At 45.0% G+C, this 22,251-nt stretch overlaps 1 protein-coding gene across 6 annotated transcripts in view; it reads right to left on the reverse strand.

Moving 5' to 3' along the window:
* FRMPD3 (FERM and PDZ domain containing 3) overlaps window positions 1-22,251 on the reverse strand; it is a 78,056-nt gene that overhangs the window by 19,610 nt on the left and 36,195 nt on the right. For 3 of the 6 annotated variants that reach the window (XM_033118867.1, XM_033118877.1, XM_033118874.1), the window contains 7 exons: window positions 20,708-20,815; window positions 17,598-17,729; window positions 16,062-16,181; window positions 11,093-11,229; window positions 10,627-10,753; window positions 8,515-8,604; window positions 6,590-6,769 (listed from right to left, as the gene is read on the reverse strand). In XM_033118867.1, the coding sequence (XP_032974758.1) occupies window positions 6,590-6,769; window positions 8,515-8,604; window positions 10,627-10,753; window positions 11,093-11,229; window positions 16,062-16,181; window positions 17,598-17,729; window positions 20,708-20,815 (894 nt within the window). Of the gene's footprint in view, window positions 1-6,589; window positions 6,770-8,514; window positions 8,605-10,626; window positions 10,754-11,092; window positions 11,230-13,237; window positions 13,287-15,966; window positions 16,182-17,597; window positions 17,730-20,707; window positions 20,816-22,251 lie in introns of those variants that run through there. The other 3 variants (XM_033118880.1, XM_033118888.1, XM_033118882.1) reach the window with 3 other exon arrangements.

Here is a 22,251-nt window from a genome sequence, read left to right on the forward strand (position 1 = left end):
AAGTACAGACAGCTATCAGAACATAGAATGCCCTGGATCTGTGTGTGGGCGGGTGAGAATGTGAGCATGTGTAACTAATTTGGTTTCAGAAGCTGGAGAGAGCTTCCTTGAGGAAATGGCATTGGCTGATGAATAGAATGAAGGACCATGTGACCAAAGTACAGGATGACTGCTGGACAAACTGATGGACTAGCTGGCTGTAGGGCAGTCTGACCCACTCATTCCCTGGCTGACAAGCTGGCTTCAGGACGGAAGAATGCCGGAAGAATGCTAATAGCCTGACATCCTGACCGGTTAAGCTGTCTGTCTGGCTGGTCGGCTGGCTAATGGACAGATTGGAGGCTGTGTGACTAACTGGCTGATTAAATTAACTGCCTGGCTTCAGTTTCCCCTCTTATTTCTTAACCCAATATAACCCGATATCAGTAATAAAGCAGCATGAAAGCAAAATCCTGTGCTCCGAGAGGGCCAAGCACATTCCCAGCTGGCTCAGCACAGCAGGTCAGGAACCTCTCCTCTGTATCACTGCACAGCCAACTGGGCCCCAGCACAGGCCAAATGCAGCTTGGAGAAGGAACACAAATTCACTTTTGGCCAGAAGGGGTAAAACTCAAATCAGAGGTAGGCGAGCAAAGAGATTGGATTAGTTTTCTTAGAACCCTTCAAAACCAACATTTTCTTTTAAATAGGATTTTAATGATCATTATGTCTAATGTAATGCTTATCCCTACAGGAAGCACTAGAGCAATAATGCTCAAAAGAGAATACGAGACACACTGGGCCACAAGGGATCCCTTGGGACATTCCTTTGATGGCTTCTTTTCTCCCCTTGTGTGCTTCCTTGGTAATGGGGTATGGTAATGGCCCAGTGCTGTCTCAGTACCAGACTGCTGTCTCTTGGAGAAAGAAAGATATTTGCACACTCCTTCGCATGTGCTCCACTAAAACCAAATAAGCTGAGTGAAAACTGTAACTAAGCATGTCCCAGGCCATCTTCAAATGGAGAAGGAGAATAGGAGAATGGAGTTGGAGGCATGGCCAGCCACCTATGAAAAGGTACAGCGGAGATTAGTTTGACATGCTCCAGCCCCATCTCCTTCCTGGGGTGCTCTGGGAGTTTGAAGGCACCTAGTACTTTTTCTGGGATGCCAACTAGAAATGGGACTAGTCCTGAGGTAGTCTCAGCTTACCCTAACATCCCTGAAAACAGGAAAAGGATGGGAATCCAAGGGCCTGGAGGGGGCAAGGGTACGACCAGTACATTTGGGTTCTTGCCTCCATGGCATTGGGAAAGACTAATTGGGCAGAGCCAGACAATTTGGGGGTAAGACAAAATATCACTTTAAGGCAGTGGTTCTCAGGTCAAATGCACATCTGAATTACCTGGGAAGTTTTACAAACCTATATACCCCAGCCTCACCTCCAAACATTCTGGTTTAAATGGTCTGAGAGGAAGGGCCTGGACACCCAGTGGTTTTTAAATCTCCCACAATTCTACTATGCAGCCAGAGCTGAGAACTACTGCTTTAAGTGAATAATCTTAGTTTTACCAGGTCTTTCCAGAATATTCCCAGACCAGAGTGGCATATCTAGGGAGAAATGGGCCAAGTCTGGCTTCTAACCTCCATGCTCCTTGTTAAGGAAATTCAGTCTTTTTTCATGTACCCTCTGCAATGTGTGCTTGTAAACATTTAACAACCAATTCTCTGAAGTCCTGATTTGTAGTGTTTGACAATTTCCCCGGTGTACATACTCCCACCATGGCCACTTTCAAGTTATCATTGAGATGTCACTGAAAACAGAGTTGGTAGAGATGTGTCCAACTCGCTCTTATGCAGCTGTACAAGGTGGCTACAGCATGACACTGACCCTAAAGATAGACTCCTATCTTTAAAGCCCAGGGAAGCCATTCTCCAGTAAGGAGCTTCCCGGACCCTGTGCTGCGAAATCCTTCCCATTGTGCACACATATGCAGAGAGGCACCGTTCAGCAACCACAGGTATTGCTGATATCAAGTGCCCCCAGGAAGTTTCCTTAATTCTCTGTATTCTGACATGTTCTTGGTACCTATCCTTCGGTAACCCCTTCAATATGCCATGAATTGGCAAACTATTACTGTCTCTCCTACAAGACAGTAAGTTTCTTGAGGTCAAGGATGTTTTTCCCTGTTTTTTAATTATTTTATTTTATTTTTCATCTTTGTATCTCCCAATGGGTTTAGCATGCTTCCTAGCAACAGTAAGTTCATACTAAATGATAGAGTAGTGGTAGGAAAAGAGGAAGACTGAGGGAGATAAAAGATCCAGGTTTCCATCTGACAGCAGATTTACCTGAGAAAGATATAAATACTGCCCTGTCCATTACATAGGGCACTTGTAACTACTGATGCACACAGCAGACATCTCTGATTATAGATGGATCTGACTTTATGTAACAAAAGTTGGGCATAAACATAATATTTATCAATCAAATCATATCTTTAATGAGAGCTTCCTACTTGAAAGAATCTCACCATATATTAGTTTCCTATTGCTTCTATACAGATTAACATACTTAGTGGTTTAAACCATATACATCTATTCTCTTTACAGTTCTAGAGGTGAGAAGTCTGACATGAGTCTCACTAGGGTAAAATCAACGGTAGGCAGGGATGTGTCCCTTTGCGTTTTGGAGGCTCTAGGGGAGAATGGGGTTTCTAGCTTCTCAAGGCCACTCACATTCCTTGGCTCATGGCACCTTCCTCTATCTTTAAGGCCATCAGGGTTGGGCTGAGTCCTTACATCGCATTGCTCTGACCTCTTCTGCCTCCCTCTTCCACTTAAAAGAATGCTTATGATTTCAAGGTGTGATCATAAAATACAGTGAATGTTTAAATTAAAAAAAAATTATTACAGTAAAAGACACATTGCCATTAATCCCCGTCAAAATACTCCCTCTCACTTCGAACACACTTATCCCATCGTTCTTGATACTTTCTGAAGCAGTTCTGGAAGTCCTCTTTCATGAGTATCTTTAGTTGTGCTATTGTGGCTGCCTTGATGTCCTGAATCAACTCAAAACGTTTACCTTTCATGGTCATTTTGACTTTGGGGAAGAGCCAGAAGTCACACGGTACCAGATCTGGTAAATACGGTGGATGAGGACACACCATAATGTTTTTATTTGACGGAAATTGCCATACCAGAAGTGATGTGTGACACGAAGCCTTTCTCGTTGTGATCACAAAATACGGTGACTGCTGCTGCCGAGTGCCATCCAATGGAAAGACAGGGATCTTTAATACAGGTAACAGCACGTTGAACCTTAGTAACAGCAAGTGTGACACGTTTCAACTTGTTTGGTGCAGTCAGTTGGGTGTGAGCTACGGTTGAGAGAAGGTGTGTTTTAACGTGTGCATCATCCTCCATCATGACGACGCTCCGTGTCACACATCGCTTCTGGTATGGCAATTTCTGTGAAATAAAAACATTACAGGGTGTCGTCATCCACCTTATTTACTGGATCTGGCACTGTGCTACTTCTGGCTCTTTCCCAAAGTCAAAATGATTCAGGACATCAAGGCAGCCATGACAGCACAACTAAAGACACTCATGAAAGAGGACTTCCAGAACTGCTTCAGAAAGTGGCAAGATCCATGGGATAAGTGTGTTAGAAGTGAGGGGGATTTAATGGCAATGTGTCTTTTACTGTAATAAATTTTTAAAACATTCACTGTACTGTTTGATCACACCTCATACACTGGATGCACCTGGATAATTCAGGCTAATCTCCCTATTTTAAGATCAGCTGATTAGCAATCTTACTTCCATCTACAACCTTAATTCCTCACTGCCATATAACATGGCATATTCATAGGTTCTGGGGGTTAGGGCATGAGCATCTTTGGGTGGCCATTATTTTGCCTGCTGCACATGATAACTCTTTTTACAAAGTAGAAACATTATAATGCAAAGTGGATAATTCTCTTGTGTTTTTTTCATATGCATTTTAGTGGTTGCTTAAAGTAGGGCCTACCTGAATCATCTGCCACCTCATGGTTGCATCGTCTACCTAACCATTTGCTGTTTCCCACTCAGCAAAGTGCAACCTTCTCCTATTCCCCTCCATTCATCAACAAGATCTTCCATTTATATCCTAATGTAGTCTCTCATCTCTCTACCCACCCATGATGTGGACCCTCTGTGTGCTGCATGTACAGTGCCATTCTTCAGTGCACTCAGGCTACATGCAGCAGGCAATAGAGGTTATGTGTGCACCGTGTGTGCAAGAAAGGAATGTACGTAGGGATATGCGTGCCCACTCTTAATGACTGTACATGTTTTACATTCATCTTTCTTTTTCATTACCACTGCTGTTCCTCCAGCTCAGGCCCTTTCTTTATCACTTCACTCCTGCTCTAGCACCATGATCCCCTCCTTACCTGCCTGGTTTCACATTAGCCTTGCTCCCATCCATCAGGCACACTGGTCCAAATCAGCTTTCATTTCATCACTTCTCTGCTCCAGGGCCTACAGTGGATTCCCACTATTCTATCACATTGAATCTAAATTCCTCAGACTGGCCTTCAAAGCTTATTAACTGACTCGTTCTGCCCACCCCCAATCTCTCCAATCTCCTTTCTTGTTATTCTCTCCAGCCAAGCAAGTATGCTTATCGATCTGCACATATGGCTTGCTTATTTCCATGCTTGCTCTCTGCCTGTAAATACATCCCACTTTTCTCTGCTAATCCATACCTTTAAAATCCAGCTTAAAACCAATCTCTTGTGGGAAGCCAGTTCTGGTTAACCCCTTCCTGTTCTTTCATTCCATATTCCATGCTATACTTATCTACAAAATTTACTTGATATTAAATTCCTTTATTGCTGTTTTGCTTTTTAAAAAAATAACAGGTCTCATTGTTGGGTACTTATGTCAGGCAGTGTGCTAAGACATTTTATGTACATTTTCTCATTTAATCCTAGATGACAACCTTTTGAGATAGGTACTCCATTTTGCAGTTGAGGAACTCAGTGCTCAGAGAGGTTAAGATAGTTTTTCAAGGTCACACAGCTAGGAAGTGGTACAGCTGGGATTTGAACATGGTCTATCTGATTCCAGAGCTCTACACAAGTTCTGATGTTGTGTTATCAAGGCAGCTCATATGTCTTTGTGAATCTAAGTCTCCCCAATAAGAGTGTAGCCCTCCAGGGCAGCATTCATGCCCACAACTGTGGCTAGATTGCTCCTGGAAATAAGAACAGTGCTCCTCACTCAGGCAACACTGACCCTGTTTGGTCTGCTTCCTCCCAAAGCTCTAGACCTAGAGGTGAGTAGTTCTCAAACCTGGCTGTACTACAGAATCACCTGGGGTACTGGAAAATAAATAAATCCTGATGCCCAGGCTGTACCTTGATCAATTAAATCACAATCTCTGGGAGTAGGACCCAAGCATTTGTATTTTTCAAAAGCTCTCAAGGAAATTCTATTCTGCAGCCAATGTCACAGAGCAAAGAAGATTCAGTTGGAAAGATGTTTCTCTGTTTCAAACCCTTTTTATTTCTCAGGAAGCCACATCTCCTGCGCATGTCTTGTCTTTCTTCCCCCTTCCTTACCTATCTATTTGGCTTTTTACCCAACAACATCTGAGGAGGGCAGCAATCATTGGTTGAGGAAGTGGCCACAAGCCAATTAAATATCAGCTCCGGTGGAAAAATTAACATATTAAAGCTTTCGGGGTTTCACAAAGACAAAAATAAATAATTTGCTCTTTTAGACACAGCAAACACTAAACCTCTTAATATGCTAACAACATCTCCCACTGGGAAATCCTTTAAGGAAGAAAAGTTACACCTCCTCTAATAGCTTTCACCAGCTGGCAGACCTGCTCCCCACCCACACTGGTCACTGGGTGTGCAAACAGGAGAGCCATGGAGGAGGTGGTTGACCATGGCTGCCAGACTCTGCACAAGTTTCTTGCCAGGCTGAAGGAGCTGATCTATGGGAAATGTTCTAAGGTTCTGGAAGAGGTGGACTCTGGGAGTTGAAACTGGGACTACATTCTACCTGCTCACCACTTCCCCAGGCCCCCTTGGTTCTGGCCACATACTCAGACATCCCCTTCTCCATGATTCCAAGTGGGTGTGCCTATGGCAGGGCTCCCCAAATGGTGTGCACATATCCTTTCAGCCTCTGGGGCAGCCAGGCAGCGCCTGGGGTGCCCAGGGTATCTGGGGACTGGTCCACTTACTGCAGTATTCCACATGAATGCAATTTCCTATGTGTGCTATGACACAAGAAAGATTTGGAAATAATGGCCTGGGTGTAGCTCCAAGTTCTCCAGTTCCTCTGCTCTTTGCTAAAGACCTCTTATGGGTTGCTTGGACACTCCCTAGCTTTCCCTAGCACTGGCTGACCTTAATATGTGGCCAAGAAGATACCAGATCCCACAGGATTGAGAAGGGAAAGAAAGATGAGCCCAAAGGGGCTCAGGGTCTGAACCAACAACTGAACCTCACCTGATAGGCTCAAACACCCTTTCTCAAGTTTACTTCTTTCTTTGTCCCCAAGGCCTGTCCCTGGAGAGAAGTGGGGCCCAAAGCTGGGCTTACCTTGGCATCCATGATGCTGGTCTCCACCCGTGCCACGCCCTGGTTCTCCCGGAACAGCTGGATCTTGCTGATCTTGCTGAACTCGGACAGCACAGTGGTAAGGTTGGTTTTGAGGTCAATAACATGGCTGATACCATGACGGGGTCCCACCAGGAGAGTGGTGGCTGACTGCTTCTCGTCCTGGTGCCCAAGTGTGGTGGGCAGCATTCACAGGAAGGCAGAAGAGACGGGGAGAGGAAGCAGGAGGAGAGAATAGAAAATAGGCATTGAACCAGTTTTGCTGGGAGGTCTGGAAACATCTGGGGCTCAGTGTCAGGGCAGAAGGACAACCTGCAGGGGAAAATGATCTGGGATGCTTCTGTTCTCAGGTCAGGGCCCCAGATCATCAGTCCAAATGGACACGTTAGTGTCAGCACCAGGTTGAGTGAAGTGAACAGCAGCAGGGCTGGCTCTAGCAAAATCACGAAGTAAGCGAGGTTTGTTTCAGTGCCTTTACAGCATCATATTCCTATCACATCCCAAGGACTTTCCATTTGTGGCTGCAGGCCACTCAAGGCCTCCACTCAATGCTCTGCCTGAACAGGTGGCATCCTGTGTTTGGTCTTTATCCCTCGCTGGACCAACAGCCACTCAAACTTGCACTTCTCACTGGGTGCCAAAAGCTAAAGTGAAAAAGAAGTATCTCTGCCTAAGGTGTTAAGGGTTGATTGGGTACTTAATGTGGGGCGGGGGAGATGGGTCTCCCTCCCTAAGAAGATATTTTCCCTTAATAGACACAACAGCAGTCTTAACCCAAAGGAATGGCCTATAAGAATTTCAACAGTGGCAGAAATGTGGGGGGTGGAGTGGAGGGAGGGGGCAGTGGGCTTTCAGTGATCCTCAAATCCCAGTATGTAAATGGCTACCTCTGCACCAAATGGACGGAATTCCCTTAAGTGGTCCCGATAGGTTCCTTGGCTCCATCGGGCCTGAGTCTTCTGTGGGCCTATTCCCTGGTATCAGCATCACCTGGAGGAACCTGTTCCATCTGCTATAGATTCTTTGATAGGCAGCCTTCCACTGGTGTGCCCCACGAGCATGAACACAACAGCACGTTTCCCAGAGCGTGACAAGCACCTGGATCCACTCAGCATGGTGTTGTGACTGTCCTTTCACTACAGCTTGCCAGGGAAAACTAGCCTGGCGCACAGTCTTAGGGGGACCAGCACTCCCTCCCACTCCGCAGAGGTGTGTTGTTGCAATGGAGGCCCTGGGCAGACAGGGGGAGGTATGCTAACTTAGGAAGCCTGGGGTTGGGGCTGAGGCGGTATAAGGAAGGGCAATGAAACAGAGCAGGGGTCAGCAAACTCAGGCCCATGGCAAAGCTGGCCCACCACCAGTTTTTGGAGGGCCCATGAACTAAAAATGGTTTTTACATTTTTAAATGGTTGGAAAACGATCAAAGGAACCATATTTGTGACATGTGAAAATCAAACGAAATTCAAATTTCAGGGTCCATAAATAGGGATAGTGGAACACAGCCACACTCATTTGTTTATACATTTGTCTGTGGCTTCTTCCATGCTACAATGGCGGGGCTGAATATTTGTGACATGTGCACGACCTGCCTGCAAAGCCTAATATATGTACTACCTAGCCCTTTATGGAAAAAGTTTGCCAACCCCTGAAATGGAGGAAAGGGGACACAAAAGGGTCATGGAGGGATACTGAAAACAAATATCGCCTCCTACTTTATGATTTTACCAGAGGCAGGACCAGAGCACCATAGGAGGGGAGAGAGAGAAGGAGGAGGAAGAGGAGGGAAGGACTTTAGAAATATTTGCCGAGAGAGAATGCCCCCCTAAAGCTCTAATGGAATCCCTCCCGCTCTCCACAGCACACACAGAGGGCTCCCTCCCCCCCACACTCCCACTGCCCTCACTGACCAGGCCCACAGTGTTGAACAAAACGCCAGTGAAGGTTGGAAGTTCATTCAGAATTCGAAGATACTGGAGCTTTGCCTGAATTGCAGAGCCCTGTAGAAACAACCCACCCAGAAATATGAGAAACTTGAGACACACAAAAGCAAACCATGTTCTCAGGAGGGAGTGTCATCATCTTAGGACAGGCACTAGTCAGCAAGCCACACTGTGGGAGTGTGAGGAGACCCTGGGCAAAACTGCAGGAAGGTTCTGGTTTGGACAGCTCTTGCCTCTAGTATTCCCTTTCCCTTTCTATACCCTGCTTCTTCCTCCTGATCCTCGTTCCTTGAGATTACAGCTTGCTTATTTTGTTCTTGGGTTAACTCCAACACTTTCCCCAACTGTGACACCCCACCTCATCTATACCTCTCTCCTGAGATCCCCTATAGCCTCTATATACTGGCCATCCCCAACTGGGGGTCCCTCTCAATACCTTTAATCCTGAGCCCCCCTAAGTCCAACCTAGGAGTTACACTGGACTCCTCCCTCATCCTCTTACCTGAGAGAGCCACCAGTTACCAAATTATCTTGATTCCACCTCTTAAGTGTCTCTCCAACCTATCCACCCCTTTTCTCTAGCCCCACGCTCATTGCCTTGATGCCCCCCAACCTATGTCAGGGTGGCAGCCAGGTTACCTTCAGTATGACACTCCTTTCCCTCAACCTCTCCATACTGCTTAGTGGGAGCATCCTAAAACATTAGATTAATCACATCAGCTGCCTGCTTAAACCCTTCAATGGTTCCTGCTGCCTACAGGGTGAAATATAACTCCTTTCCAAGGCACACAAGACTCTCCATGAATTGGCTCCTGCCAACCTCTCCAGCCTCCTCTCTTGCACCCACTGCCCCGACCCCAGTGCCACAGGAATGTTCCTTGAACATTCTCTCCTGGCTTATGCTGAACTATTTGCATTTCTTTCCACATATCATGTGCTCTCATATCCCCAGGCCTTTGGCCAGATCTCCCTGCCTGGGAAAGTCTTCCTCCCCGCAGCTCATCTAGCCAAACTCTCATCTGTCTGTCAAGACCCAGCTCTGGTGTCAAATGCACGATTCCTGGTCTTTTCCACCTCCCTCTGGCGGGGTTGGGTGTTCCTTCTGCATGCTTCCAGAGCACGCACTGCCTGTCGCACTGTGTTGCGACTATGTGTTTCCCCACTAGCCTGTGCCTGACTCGAGGGCGGAGACCGGGACTTCTTTATCTTTGTATCTCCAGCCCAAGCACTGGGGGGCCTCCAAAAGTGTTTGCTGAGGAGACTGTTGGGAGCACTGATATTCTCCTCTGGGAAGAAAACAATCTGATTAAATATGCACAGCAAGGTACGAATGGTTTAACTCTCTGGAGAAATCTGCATCCTAAAAGAGAAGCTAGTTGGCAACGCAAGGAATCTGGAATGGGTGAAATATATGGGGTGACTGTGTCCTGTGTCTACATCTGCATGCTGATTCCAGTGCCTCTCAACACCCTCCTGACTCCTGGGCACAAGCAGACTGAGCCTTACAAACGCCAGGGCTAGGGGAGCAGGGAGTGGGAGCCCTTCTGAGGGCACCTGAGAAAGTGCTGGAGAGCATAGCAGTGACCTAAGCCTTCCATGCCACCCAGTCACCCATTCTCTGGGTCAGGCTTTCTCGCACTGGGCTAGGCTTTTATCTGCCAGAATTCCCTGTCCCAGGACTGATGAATTAGAAAGCTAATGAGGAACAGACCAGTCATTTCTATGGAAAACATGTACCTCCTCGGGGTCCAGTGATGTCCACAATGGCAGGTGTTCAACCAGCACTGACTAAATGGGTGAAATGACCTGAGAATTTTCTCCTCCTGCATGTTGGCCCCTTTGCTTTGAGGATCCTGGGCTCGCTCAGTGATTGGCCACTGAGCTGTCTCTCGGGGAGATTCAGGCTTGGGGAAAACCCGTTTCTGCAATCGTCCCTCATATCTGGCCAAGCTGGATGTATACCCAAGTTGAACACAGTAGGGGAGGTTCTCCAGAAGGCCAGAGCTGTGGGGGAATCATGCAGGAGCCCCCATGGCCACTAGTGCCTGAGCAGGGTGTCCAATAGCCTACTCTGGGTACCTTGGTGCTGCTGGAAGGATGTGTTTGGTGGGCCTTAAGTTGCTGAGAGAGAGATTTTCGGAGGTTCTTCTCTTTGATGCCCTGCAGGAGGGAGGGGGGAAGAAAGGGTTCCAGGCCCCACTCCTTCCTAAAAGCAAAAGAAAAGAACTTAGTGAGAGAGACAAACTGGGATAGAGAAAGGAAGATAGTAAGACAAACTGAATGAATCTGAGAGGCAGAGATGGAGGAATAGAGCCTGGGAGAAAGAGAAAGAGAAAGAGGGATGGGGGCAGGAGAATTACATTGGCCACAGTACCCTAGTAGAAGCTGTAGCTCAAGTACATCATGGTCTAGGTATGAGACAATCCAGTTCTCACCCCCATCCTAGACCTACATTCCTGAAAAGCATAGCATAGCTCAACCATTGCATCTTTTCCCTACACAGCTTTAGAAGGGCTCCCATCCCAAGGGCCCCAGCACAACTCACTCTACATTCTTGAGCGAAATCTTCTGACTAGGTCGAGTGGCTGAGACAGTGATATAGATGTGAAGGGCAGCAAGGCCCAAAAGCATCTCCGGCTTGGGGTCCATTCCGAAGCGTTCTCGGATAACATCATTCCGACTCTGTGAGAGAGGGCAGTCCAAACCTGTCAAGTAAAGGAGATGTTCCCTCCCTACCCCACCCTTTTCTACTCCCTTCCATTCCAGAAAAACACCCTGTATCAGTAAATCAGCCTAGGTCAAGGGGAAGAGGAAGATCCTGCCTTTGGGGAAGAGGTAACAGAGAAACCTTGCTTCTCAGAGACACTATTCACTTCATTCAGTGGATATTGGACAGCCTTCTTCCCAGTGATGGGTGCACACAGAGGCAAGGCACAAGTGGGCCGAACATCTAGGTCACTGCAAAAGTGAGACATGGCAACACTCTCTTTCTTTCCTCTTGTTACAAGAGACCCTCCCTGCCTTTTCTGAGGGGGGCTATACTCACACACACACCCAGCCATACAGGGTTCCTCTACTAGCTCAGATGGAAACAAAGGAAGAGAGACATTGGGAGGGGCTTTCTATAGGGCTCTGGCCCAGAAGCCTAGGGTGAGAGATGGATTGCAGGGATGGAGCAAATATTTTGTTCTTTGGGGTCTGAAGATCAAAAGCTGTGATGAGTCAGTCTTCCTTATGCTATCCTAAAAGGGGTCCCCTAGAGTTACTGGCCAAGGATATGACAATCCCCAAACCCTGAGGGTCAGAGTCTCAGCTATCATTGATTCAGCCTTGGTTAGACCAGTTGCCCATTGTATTGAGGTGAATGAGCTAAGGGACTAGAAAGCCATGGTGGTATTACTACAGTATAGGAGAGAGTGGAAAAGGAATGCTTCATCAATGATCATCTATGCAGAAAATCCAATGGAATCTAAAAGAAAAAGAAAAACTACTAGAACTAATGAGTTAGCAAGGTTGCAGGATATAAGAACAATGTACAAAGCAAATTATATTTCTACATGCTTGCAACAATCAGAAACTGAAATTAAAAATCAAAACCATTTAGCATAGCATCACAAATATGAAATAATTAAGGATAAATCTGTCAAAATATGTGAAAGACCTGTACACTGAAAACTAGAAAACATTGCTGAAAAAAATTAAAGAAGACCTAAATAAATGTAAAAGTGTACTGTGTTCATGGGTTTGAAGACTCCATATTATTAAGATGTCAGTTCTCCCCAAATGGATCTATAGATTTAACACAATTCCAATCAGAATCACAGCAAGTTTTTGGTAGAAACTGACAAGCGAATTCACACGGAAATGCAAAGGACCTAAAATGGCCAAAACAACTTTCAAAAAGAAGAACAAAGTTGGAGGACAAACACTACCTGATTTTAAGACTTATTATGAAGCTATAGTAATCAAAAGAGTGTGATGTTGCCATAAAGCTAGACAGGTAGATCAATGGAACAGAAGAGAGAGTTCAGAAATAGACCCACACATATATAGACAACTGATTTTTGACAAAGGTGCAAAGGAAAATCAATGAAAAAAGGATAGTCTTCAACAAATGGTGCTGGAACAACTAAATATTCACATGCAAAAAACCCAACTTTGATCAATACCCTGTGCCACACATAAAAGTTAACTCAAAATGGATCACAGACCTAAATGTAAAGCCTAAAATGATAAAACTTCCAGAAAAAAATAGGAGAAAAATCTTTGTGACTGTGGGTTAGGCAAAGGTTTCTTAGATATGATACCACAACACAAGTCATAAAAGAACAAATTGACAAATTTGACTTTATCAAAATTCAAACTTTTGTTCTGTGAAAGACATTGTTTAGAGACTGAAAAGACAAGCCAGAGAGGCTGGGAGAAAATAACTGCAAATAACATAACCAACAAACGACTTGTATCCACAATACGTAAATAACTCCGAAAACTTGATAACAAGAAAACAAACAACCCCAAAAAAAAGTGGGCAAGATTTGAACAGAAACTTAACCAAAAAAAGATGCAGGATGGCAAATAGGCACATGAAAAGATGTTTAACATCGTTAGTCATTAGGGAAATGAAAATGAAAACCACAATGAAATACCACTGTATACTATTAGAATGACTTAAAAAAAATACTGACAATACCAAGTGCTGATGAAGATGTGGAGAAACTGGGACTCTCATACATGCCTGGTGGGAATGTAAAATGGTACAGCCACTTTGGAAAACAGTATTGGAGTTTCTGTAAAAAATTAAAGAAAGATAGATCTACCGCATGATCAAACCATTCCATTCTTAGGTATTTACCCAAGGGAAGAGAAAGTATATGTCATACAAAGACTTGTACGTGAATATTCATAAAAGTTTTTTTTTTTTTTTTTTTGGAGTAGCCAAAACCTGAAAACAACCAAAATGTCCATCAGCAGGTGAACTGATAAACACATTTTGCTACATCCATACCATGGAATAAAAAGGAATGAACTAGTGATACACACCACAACATGAATGGATCTCAAAATCATTATGACGAGTGAAAGAAGCCAGACCAAAATAAGTGTACCTACTGCTATGATTTTGTTTATATAAAACTCTAGAAAAGGCAAAGTAATCTATAGTGACAGACAGCAGGTCAGTGGTTGCCTAGGAATAGGGAGACAAATTACAAAGGAGCCTGAGGAAACCTTTGGGGGTGATGGATATGTTCAGTATCTTGATTGTGGTGATGGTTTCCTGGGCATAAACATATGTCAAAACTTATCGAATTGTACACTTTATATGTGAAGTTTTTTATGTGTCAGTTAGGCCTCAATAAAGCTGCTTAATATAAAAAAAGAGGGAATACAGTCACGAATATTCCAATAACTATATATGGTGCCAGACAGGTACTAGACTTATCAAGATGAGCACTTCATAAGGTATATAAATGTTGAATAACTATGTTGTACACCTGAAACTAACATTGTATGTGAACTATATCAAAAATAAATTTAAAAAACAATCTAAAAATGATTTAAGAAAAGGAAAAAACAATATAGCTGAAATCCATATCATCACAAAGGGGAGAGAGAGGGTGGACATGTTTTATCACCAAATTGTAAAACATTTGAACCAAGATGACCACCAGTAGCTTGAATGAAGAAATGTAGGGCAAATAAAATAAGAACTAAACTTATAAAATTCATAGAGAAACCACAACACATTGCCCCGTAGAGTGCTGATAAAGGAACCCAAGGCTGTTTGAGAAAAGTTCCTAACATTTTAGGTTGTCAGAAGGGGCAGCAAGGACAACCATGTTGTCCCATAGCACAGCTCCAGGTGTCACCATCAGAGACATCATCAGAGATGAGTTTGGAGAGTATTACCCCCTCTCTCATCAAGCACTCTATATGTCCTATTGGTACCTAAAACTCAACACATCTCAAAATGAACTCATCTTTTCCTGAAATCCATTCCACTACCTATATACCCTACCTTGGGCAATGATATCACATTTACCACTCGAGTCAAAGCCCATCGATTCTCCTTTTAAATATCTCTTGAATCCCATCCCACCTCCTCCATCACTGCCCTGATTCCAGCCCCCACCATTTCTCCTCTGGATAACTGCAATAGCTCCCTAGCTGGTGTACTTCTTCAGCAGTCTGCAATCTTTTAACATTGCTCATCTGACGAGGCTACTCTCCTTTCAGCATTTCTGTGCCCCCACTCTACAGCAGGAGTTCTTTAGCTGCACATTAGATTCACATGAGGAATTTTAAAAAATGTCACTGTTTGGACCTAATTCCCATAGATTTTGATTTATTTGGTCTTGGGTGGGACAGAACATTCTTTTTTCTGCAAAGCTTCCCAGGTAATTCTCATGTGCAGCTAGGGTTAAGACCCACTGTCCTAAAGTAGTGGTTCTCAAACTCCATCAGGCATCATAATTCCCTAGAAGACTTGTTAAAACAGACTTTTGGGCCCTACCTGCAGTTTCTGATTCAGTAGGACTAGGCTGGGGCTCAAGCATTTGCATTTCTAACAACTTTCAGCTTGCTGCTGCTGCTGCTGCTGCTGCTGCTGGTCCAGGGACCACACTTTAAGAACCACTGTCCTAAATAATTTTAAAGCCTGTACTTTTCATGACCTGTGAAGACCTTCACCACCTGCTTCCTGTCTTTCCCATTTTATTTCCTATTGCTCCTTACCTCACATTCTCCACTTCAGCCATAATAAATTACTCGCAGCTCTCTCATCATGCTGTGCTGTTTCATGCCACGAAGCCTTTGTAGATGCAAGTCCCTTTGCTTAGAATGTGCCCATTCCACTACATCTGTGCACATAGCAAATATCTACTCATTCTTCAAAGCTAAGAGCATGCGTGCATCACTCCCTCTGTGAAGCCTTCATTATCCCCCTTCCATGGAGAGTTGGCAAACTGCTTCCTGGGTGTCCCTACTGACAACTGCACCCTGTCATCATCAGACTGCCTATCACACTATCTTATATTTATTTGTGTACATGTCTACGAGCTCTAGCAAGTTAGACAGTTCTTTGTTCACCTTGATTGATAGCACTGAGCACAGGGCCTGGCCCAGAGTAAGTGCTCAGCAAATGTCTCTGGATGAACTGAATTGGGAATCATTTCCTTACTAGGCACTGGGGATTGGGTCCCCCTGTTACTCAAACTGACTTGTTAAACCTTGGGATCCTGTGATAGTGCTGGAACTACTGGTGTTTGCTCCTGAAAACTGATGAAATCTGTCTAGACAAACAGACAGGACTTTGAACCACAGCCAGCTCAGGTCACCAGACCAACCAAATTGGCCATGGACTACAATGGTAACAGAAAATGAAAGCGCCTTCAGAGCTACCTGGAGATTGGAAAAACTTACATAGTGTCTTCATTGTGATGGCAGAACAGCCTGCCTGCTTGTTTGTCCATTGGTCTTTCTGTCTGTCTGTCTATGTATCCCCAATCAGACTCTACCTGGATGTACAGGTACTCGAAAGCAGCGGGATCCCGACGTAGCAGCTCCACTGGGTCTTTGGGAAAGAAACTTATTCGGAAGAGGCATTTCATTCCTTGATAGTGTGTCCGCTGCACCACCTGAATCCCAGGGATGAGAGGTTGGAGGCAAAAAGATCTGGGAATCAACAGCTGTGCTGGTGGGAGCCAGCTCCGTGGCTCCTCAAAGGGAGGCTTGAGCAAGGGTGCTGTTTACCACTCTGTCTCCCGGCCGGCCAATTCCGACTACCCTTACAGAAAAGTCATGAGGACCCAGGTATTTTCTGCTCTTCTGACGTAAGTGACCAGAATTTTTGAATCACTTATCCAGGACATGGCCATTATCCACAATTAGGTCTAAGGCCCAAGATACTAGGTAGAAAGTGAGGGCTCCTGGGAACTTCTCTGGCTCTTTTCTTGCTGTGGGACCAATGCCTTTACCTTGCAGAGGGGCTCAGCCTCAAGCAGAATAAGTTGCTGATTAGAAGCTAAATCAAAGATTTAAAATCCCATTTGGAGGTATAGATAAAACAAGTTGGCAATGTATCACTAACTGTTGAAGCTGGCATGGGTAATGAGGATTCCTTATACAATTCCTTCCACTCTTTTGTATATTTGATTTTTTTGCAATAAAAAAGTTTAAAATCCCATTTGGAACAAGAGACCAGTTGGATTCAGAAGACCTGTTGAGCGGTGGGGAGGCGCGTAGGCCGCCCTCCAAGCAGGACACCCACAACCTTCCCTTCATAGGGGGGAACTCACGAGTCCCTGGATTGCATTTGTCTGAGAGCTAAACTTGAAGACTTTTTCTTTCCAAAATCCACAAATTTTTTGTGTCTGATTTTGGCTTTTGTTTCATTTCCATTTATGCATTTCTTCCCAACAGTCCCTCTCCAACTCCTTCCCTCCCTCTCTGGGAATATTGATTGGCTCTTCTGGTGTTTCACCATTGGTGAAATACTATGCAGCAAAGCTGAATTTCCCCAGCCTTTTTCCATATGGCAAAGGCTAGGATGATAAGATGCTTTCTCCTACTCTGCCTTGGAAGTTGATGTGGGTAACATGCTACCCATTCTTGGCCCCACTAAGCCCATTCTCAGACCACACTTGTCCTGGCCTCACTGATCTTGCTAGACTCCACTTGTTGACCCTTCCTTTACAGCCTTCATCTGAAGGCTATTTCCTTTCAGAGGCAGAAATGTCTATCAGGCACAGCTTCTAGGAGACAGGAGAGTCGACACTGCTCTTCAACTCAGCATTCAGGAGCCATGCAGTGACTCACCACCGCAAAGTTTTCCCACTAGAGACCAAGACTAACAATCTTCATGTCCTTTTTAGGTCACAAGGGACATTGCCAAAAGCCCTCTGGAGGTGGGTAGTATAGACCGCTATTGAGACCTGTGAGTTTCTGGCCGAGCACATCATTATGAATTTTTCCAGAAAGAGAGTACCTGGGGTCCTCTTCTCTAGCAGAGGCCACATGCAAAGCTATCAAGCCAGGATAAAAGAGTTACTTACATAAGCCAGGGGTTGCTTGTCCTGGAGAAGCAGGAATTTGTGGCTCTGTTCTGGCCCAGCATACTCAAGGACAAGAGCAAAGTGCTCAATGTATCTCAGGGAAAGACGGTCTTGTAATGTCATCATCACATCCTGTGGAAGAGAAAAGAGCCTTGAGAGGGAGATCCATTCTAGCTCTGACCTACTCCAAGCACCAGCCATGGGAGGGGGGAACTGAACACCCAAGAAAGAGAAGTCCTGGGGAAAAGACTGAAGCTGGGAAAGTGGGCCACACAGAGACATCAGCCTTTGTGGTGGCCCAGGCAACGTCTCCAGGATAAGAGTGGTGCATGAGTGCTGTTCAGAGGCCTGGACGCTGAGGAATACCAAAGGTACATTGGGAGGCGAGGGAGGGAAGTGTTTTTGAACTTGACCTGGCCAGGTATATATAGCAAAAGAAGATCATGGTTGTCCATCCTTTCCTCTCTCTCCTTCCTTTCAACAGATTATTTCCTGAGTGTTTATTAAGTGCTGGTTCTTCTCACCTGAGTCAGAATGTTTGCTGTGGTCTGTCCGTCAATTCTTTATTTAGGAATTAACACAAGGAAAAGCCACAATTATGATTAAAAATAGACTACTTCTGGATTCAAAATCTAAATGAAATGACTTGAGTTACTCGCAAAATGTTCATTTTTGATCGTAGCTGGCTTGTAGAGAAAATTAATTTAGCAACTTGAAAAATGTGTCCACGCAGACGAACTATGTCACGTGTCTTGTGTACAGTCATAAATCTGACTAGTTCTGGGCTCTGTCTGCTCTGCTGCCCTACTTTTTTTTAATATTAGGGTGTCTGGAAACATATCTGTGGGGGCTGCCCACAGAAGTCAGTTTGAGACTTCTGCCATCTATTTGCTGTGACTTCAGCCTACACGGGGCTCCAGTGTGTGTGTTCGTGGAGTCAGCATCGCTTAGCCCCCAAAGGCAGGGAAGAAGCAGGCTTGGGAATGCAAAGATCCCTTACAGCCAGGGCTGCCAAAGAAGCCCCTCAGTGAACATGAAAAAACATTGAGCCATTCAAATGTTCAGCTGCAAATTGGTGGGTACTTGAGAATATCTTTGTATTATCCAAGTAGTCACAGAGGCGCCAGTGTTGCTAGAGCTCTGGCAGGAACAAATGAGGTTTTCTTTGCAGTTCGGCTGCATTGGGATTGTGGACAGCCAAGCTGGTGAGTGCCAACTGGTGTTACAAGTGTAACAGCCCCTGTGCCAAGCTGTCAATTCATTCAGGTACCTCTCTGGGACAGTGGCTTGGCAGCCTGTCCAAGTTCCAATGAATAGCCACTGCACCCTCCCAGAAGTCAGGATGAGATTTGCAAGCCAGGGGACACTGCTGTCCTAGAAGGCTGGGGGTATCTGGAAGCAACAATGGTGGCGATGTTGTGAGGTGGGGGAACACGTGGAGAAGGCGCCAAGGGGAAAGAGAGGAGTAAAGGGTCCAGTGTGGGGACAGGTCTACAGGGGACATACTGGCCATGAATAAACACCAAGGAGAATTCTGACAGAGAGATATCCACATCTGGAGGAGGGGCATTTAGACTCCCCTGGGTGGCCTAGTTCCATTTCAATGCCCGCCCCCCCACACACTGAGACATTCAACAGACAAGAGACCATCCCAGGCACCCTAAGGAGTTTGTTTTGGTCCTTGATCCCATGGGGGACCCACCCAGGCCTAACCCTTCCAAAGAAACTCTTCATTCAATCAACATGGATAGGACCAGTGTGTATTGCAACTCGTGTACTACTGGCACTTTGGCCAAAACAATTCTTCATAATTCAGGGGCTGTCCCATTCCCTGCAGGACACTTAGCATCTCTGACCCTGAGACACTAAGTGCCAGTAGCATGCCAAACCATAAAGGTGACCCAAAATAGCCTCAGACATTCCCATACTGTCTGGTAGGGGGCAGTGCCAACCCTGGTTGAGAACCACTGGCAAGGCCAATTCTAAACACGTGGTAACTCCTGGGGAAAGTTTCCTGACCCAGGGGTTTCTTGATTTATAGGGTTGTTTTGATTCCAGCATTGGATACATGAAAATGTTCATTCTGGAAATGGCATTCTCTTTCTGGAGAGAGTTCAGAAGAAACAGGAGTGGATATTTCTGTCCCAGAGCACAGCTGAACCTGAAGGTTAATTCCCTGTTTCCCCGAAAATGAGACCTAGCCAGACAATCGGCTCTAATGCGTCTTTTGGAGCAAAAATTAATGTAAGACCCGGTATTATATTATTATATTATGTTATGTTATATTATATTATATTATATTATATTATATTATATTATATTATATTATATTATTATAAAGACCCGGTCTTATATTATAGTAAAATAAGACCAGGTCTTATATTAATTTTTGCTCCAAAAGACGCATTAGAGTTGATTGTCTGGCCAAGTCTTATTTTCGGGGAAACACGATATCATCACTTCTCCTTAGGACTAAGGGAATCACTACAACTTTTAGACACCTGGCTGAGCCATTAAGAATCACAGCTCAGTAATTGCTCTTTCTGTGAAAGGAATAGTCAAAGGAACTGTTGCTGGAGTTTTCAAATCTTGGTTCAGTGCTTCATTTAAGATCTGCTTGTTATTTAAAAAGCAAGGCATGGCTAAGCTAATCTCCCAAGAGACTGTGTTTGCTGATTTCTGTGCGTAAACTTGCGTAGGTGTTATTGTATCAATATAAATCACTTTTGCTTTATAAGTGGTTTAATGATGTTCACTCTCCTCAGCTCCTAAGTGTCTTGAAGGACCCAGTGTAACACTGACACAAAGCAGTTCATAAGTAGATGTGTGTGCGCATGTGCATGCATGCACGTGCACACGCACTCATGCATGCACACACACATACACATTTACAATCGCTTTCATACAATTGGGCAAATTTCCCCCACCACCCTCAGCCAAGGACTACGTATGTATTTTTGCAGCCTGGTGCTCACAGAAGCAGGAGCTCAAAGGCCACCTTGCTTCAGCAGTGAGCAGCTCTGTGCAGACTCAAAGGAACCTGGGGACCAGCAGCTATGTGTGCTCCGGAGAGGGCAACGCTGCCCCGAGAGAGGAGACTCTGTATGTACCTTAACAGTGGTCCGGCCATCAAATGTGAACGACTTGATCTGCCCGTTTTCTAAAAAAACCTTCAGGACATTGGGGATGAGGAGAAGAGCTTCTTTCTTCATCATTTTCTGGGAACAGGTAGGGGAAGGACAAGGAGAGGAGCTCATTTGGAAGGATGAGGGAAGCCAGAGGAAGGGTGTAGAAAGGAAGAGAAAGGAGCGAGTGAAGGAGACAGGAAGCCAAAGGTATGGAAGGACAAAGAAAGGAAAGAGCAGATCAATAATAATGTCACATGGAGACCAGAACCAAATTCTCCAAGATACGGGACCATATCAAAGTTCATCATTTCATGTCACAGTGCACCTGCATTCTCCTGTGGCTCCACAGCTTAGAGTGGCGCTTGGCCCACAGAGGCCACCACACACTGAAGGGCTTATGGGAGGCCTCCTTAGGAGCCCCCCTCACTCATCTGCTTCTATCTCATGACACCTTCCTTTCCACCAGGCCCTTTTCACATCAAGATCACTTCCATATCCATGCCTTTGCTTTGCCATTCTCCCTCCCATGTGGCATCTTAGGTCCTTTCTGACCTGGCCCCTGCTAGCTTCCCCAGAGTCATGTCTTGCCATTCCAGGTATCCAAACTGCTCTTTCATGCCTCCATACCACTGACAAGTTATCATTCAGGGACTGTGTCATTCCCTACAGGATACTTAGCATCTCTGACCCTGAGACGCTAAGTGCCAATCGCACACCAAACCATGGAGATGACCCAAAACACACTCAGGCATTTCCAAAAGTTCTCTGAGTGTGGGCACTACTGATCCTGATTGAGAACCACTGACAAAGCTCATTTTTGAACACCTGATAACTTCTTTAGCAAAAGTTTTCCTGGCACAGGTGTTTATTTATAGACTGGCACATGTTAAGTTCTTCATAAATATTTGTTAAATAAAGGCTGTTCCCTCTGTCTTCCTCTTTCCCTCCTTGGCAAACTCCTACTCAACTTTCAAAATCGAGCTGAGATACGAATTCTGTAAAGCCTTGCCCAATATCGTCAGGTACTTGGACCTGGTGTTCCCATGTGTTCCAATAGCAACTTACACATATCTCTTCCAGTGCTCTTCTCATAGTTTGAAGAATGTCTTTCACAGTCAAACAGTGAACTCAGAGCACAATAACCATGTCCTATTCAATCTTTGTAGTCCCAACATTAAGCAGAGTTCCTCGCACACAGTTTGTGCTCAACAAATGGCTGCTGAATATATGAGCATTAGGTGTTTCATATGTGCTTACTTGGATGACTGGACTCATCAGGAGAATCCAACCATTTCCCCAGGCCAACATCATCATTTCTATAGGAACTTAAAAGCTACATAAGATGGCCAGATTCCTTAAGCCGATGGGTATTCGCTGAGCCCTTACTATATGCCCAGCATTATGCTAAGCCCCATGAAGGCTATGGCAAAAAATAGAGGCCCTGCATGTAGTCTTACACTCTTGCTGTAGTGACCTGGCACACACGCATACTCACCTACCTGCCGCACCCCAACATGAATCCATTA

This window comes from Rhinolophus ferrumequinum, chromosome X (assembly GCF_004115265.2).
Source record: "Rhinolophus ferrumequinum isolate MPI-CBG mRhiFer1 chromosome X, mRhiFer1_v1.p, whole genome shotgun sequence".
Classification (NCBI taxonomy): domain Eukaryota; kingdom Metazoa; phylum Chordata; class Mammalia; order Chiroptera; family Rhinolophidae; genus Rhinolophus; species Rhinolophus ferrumequinum.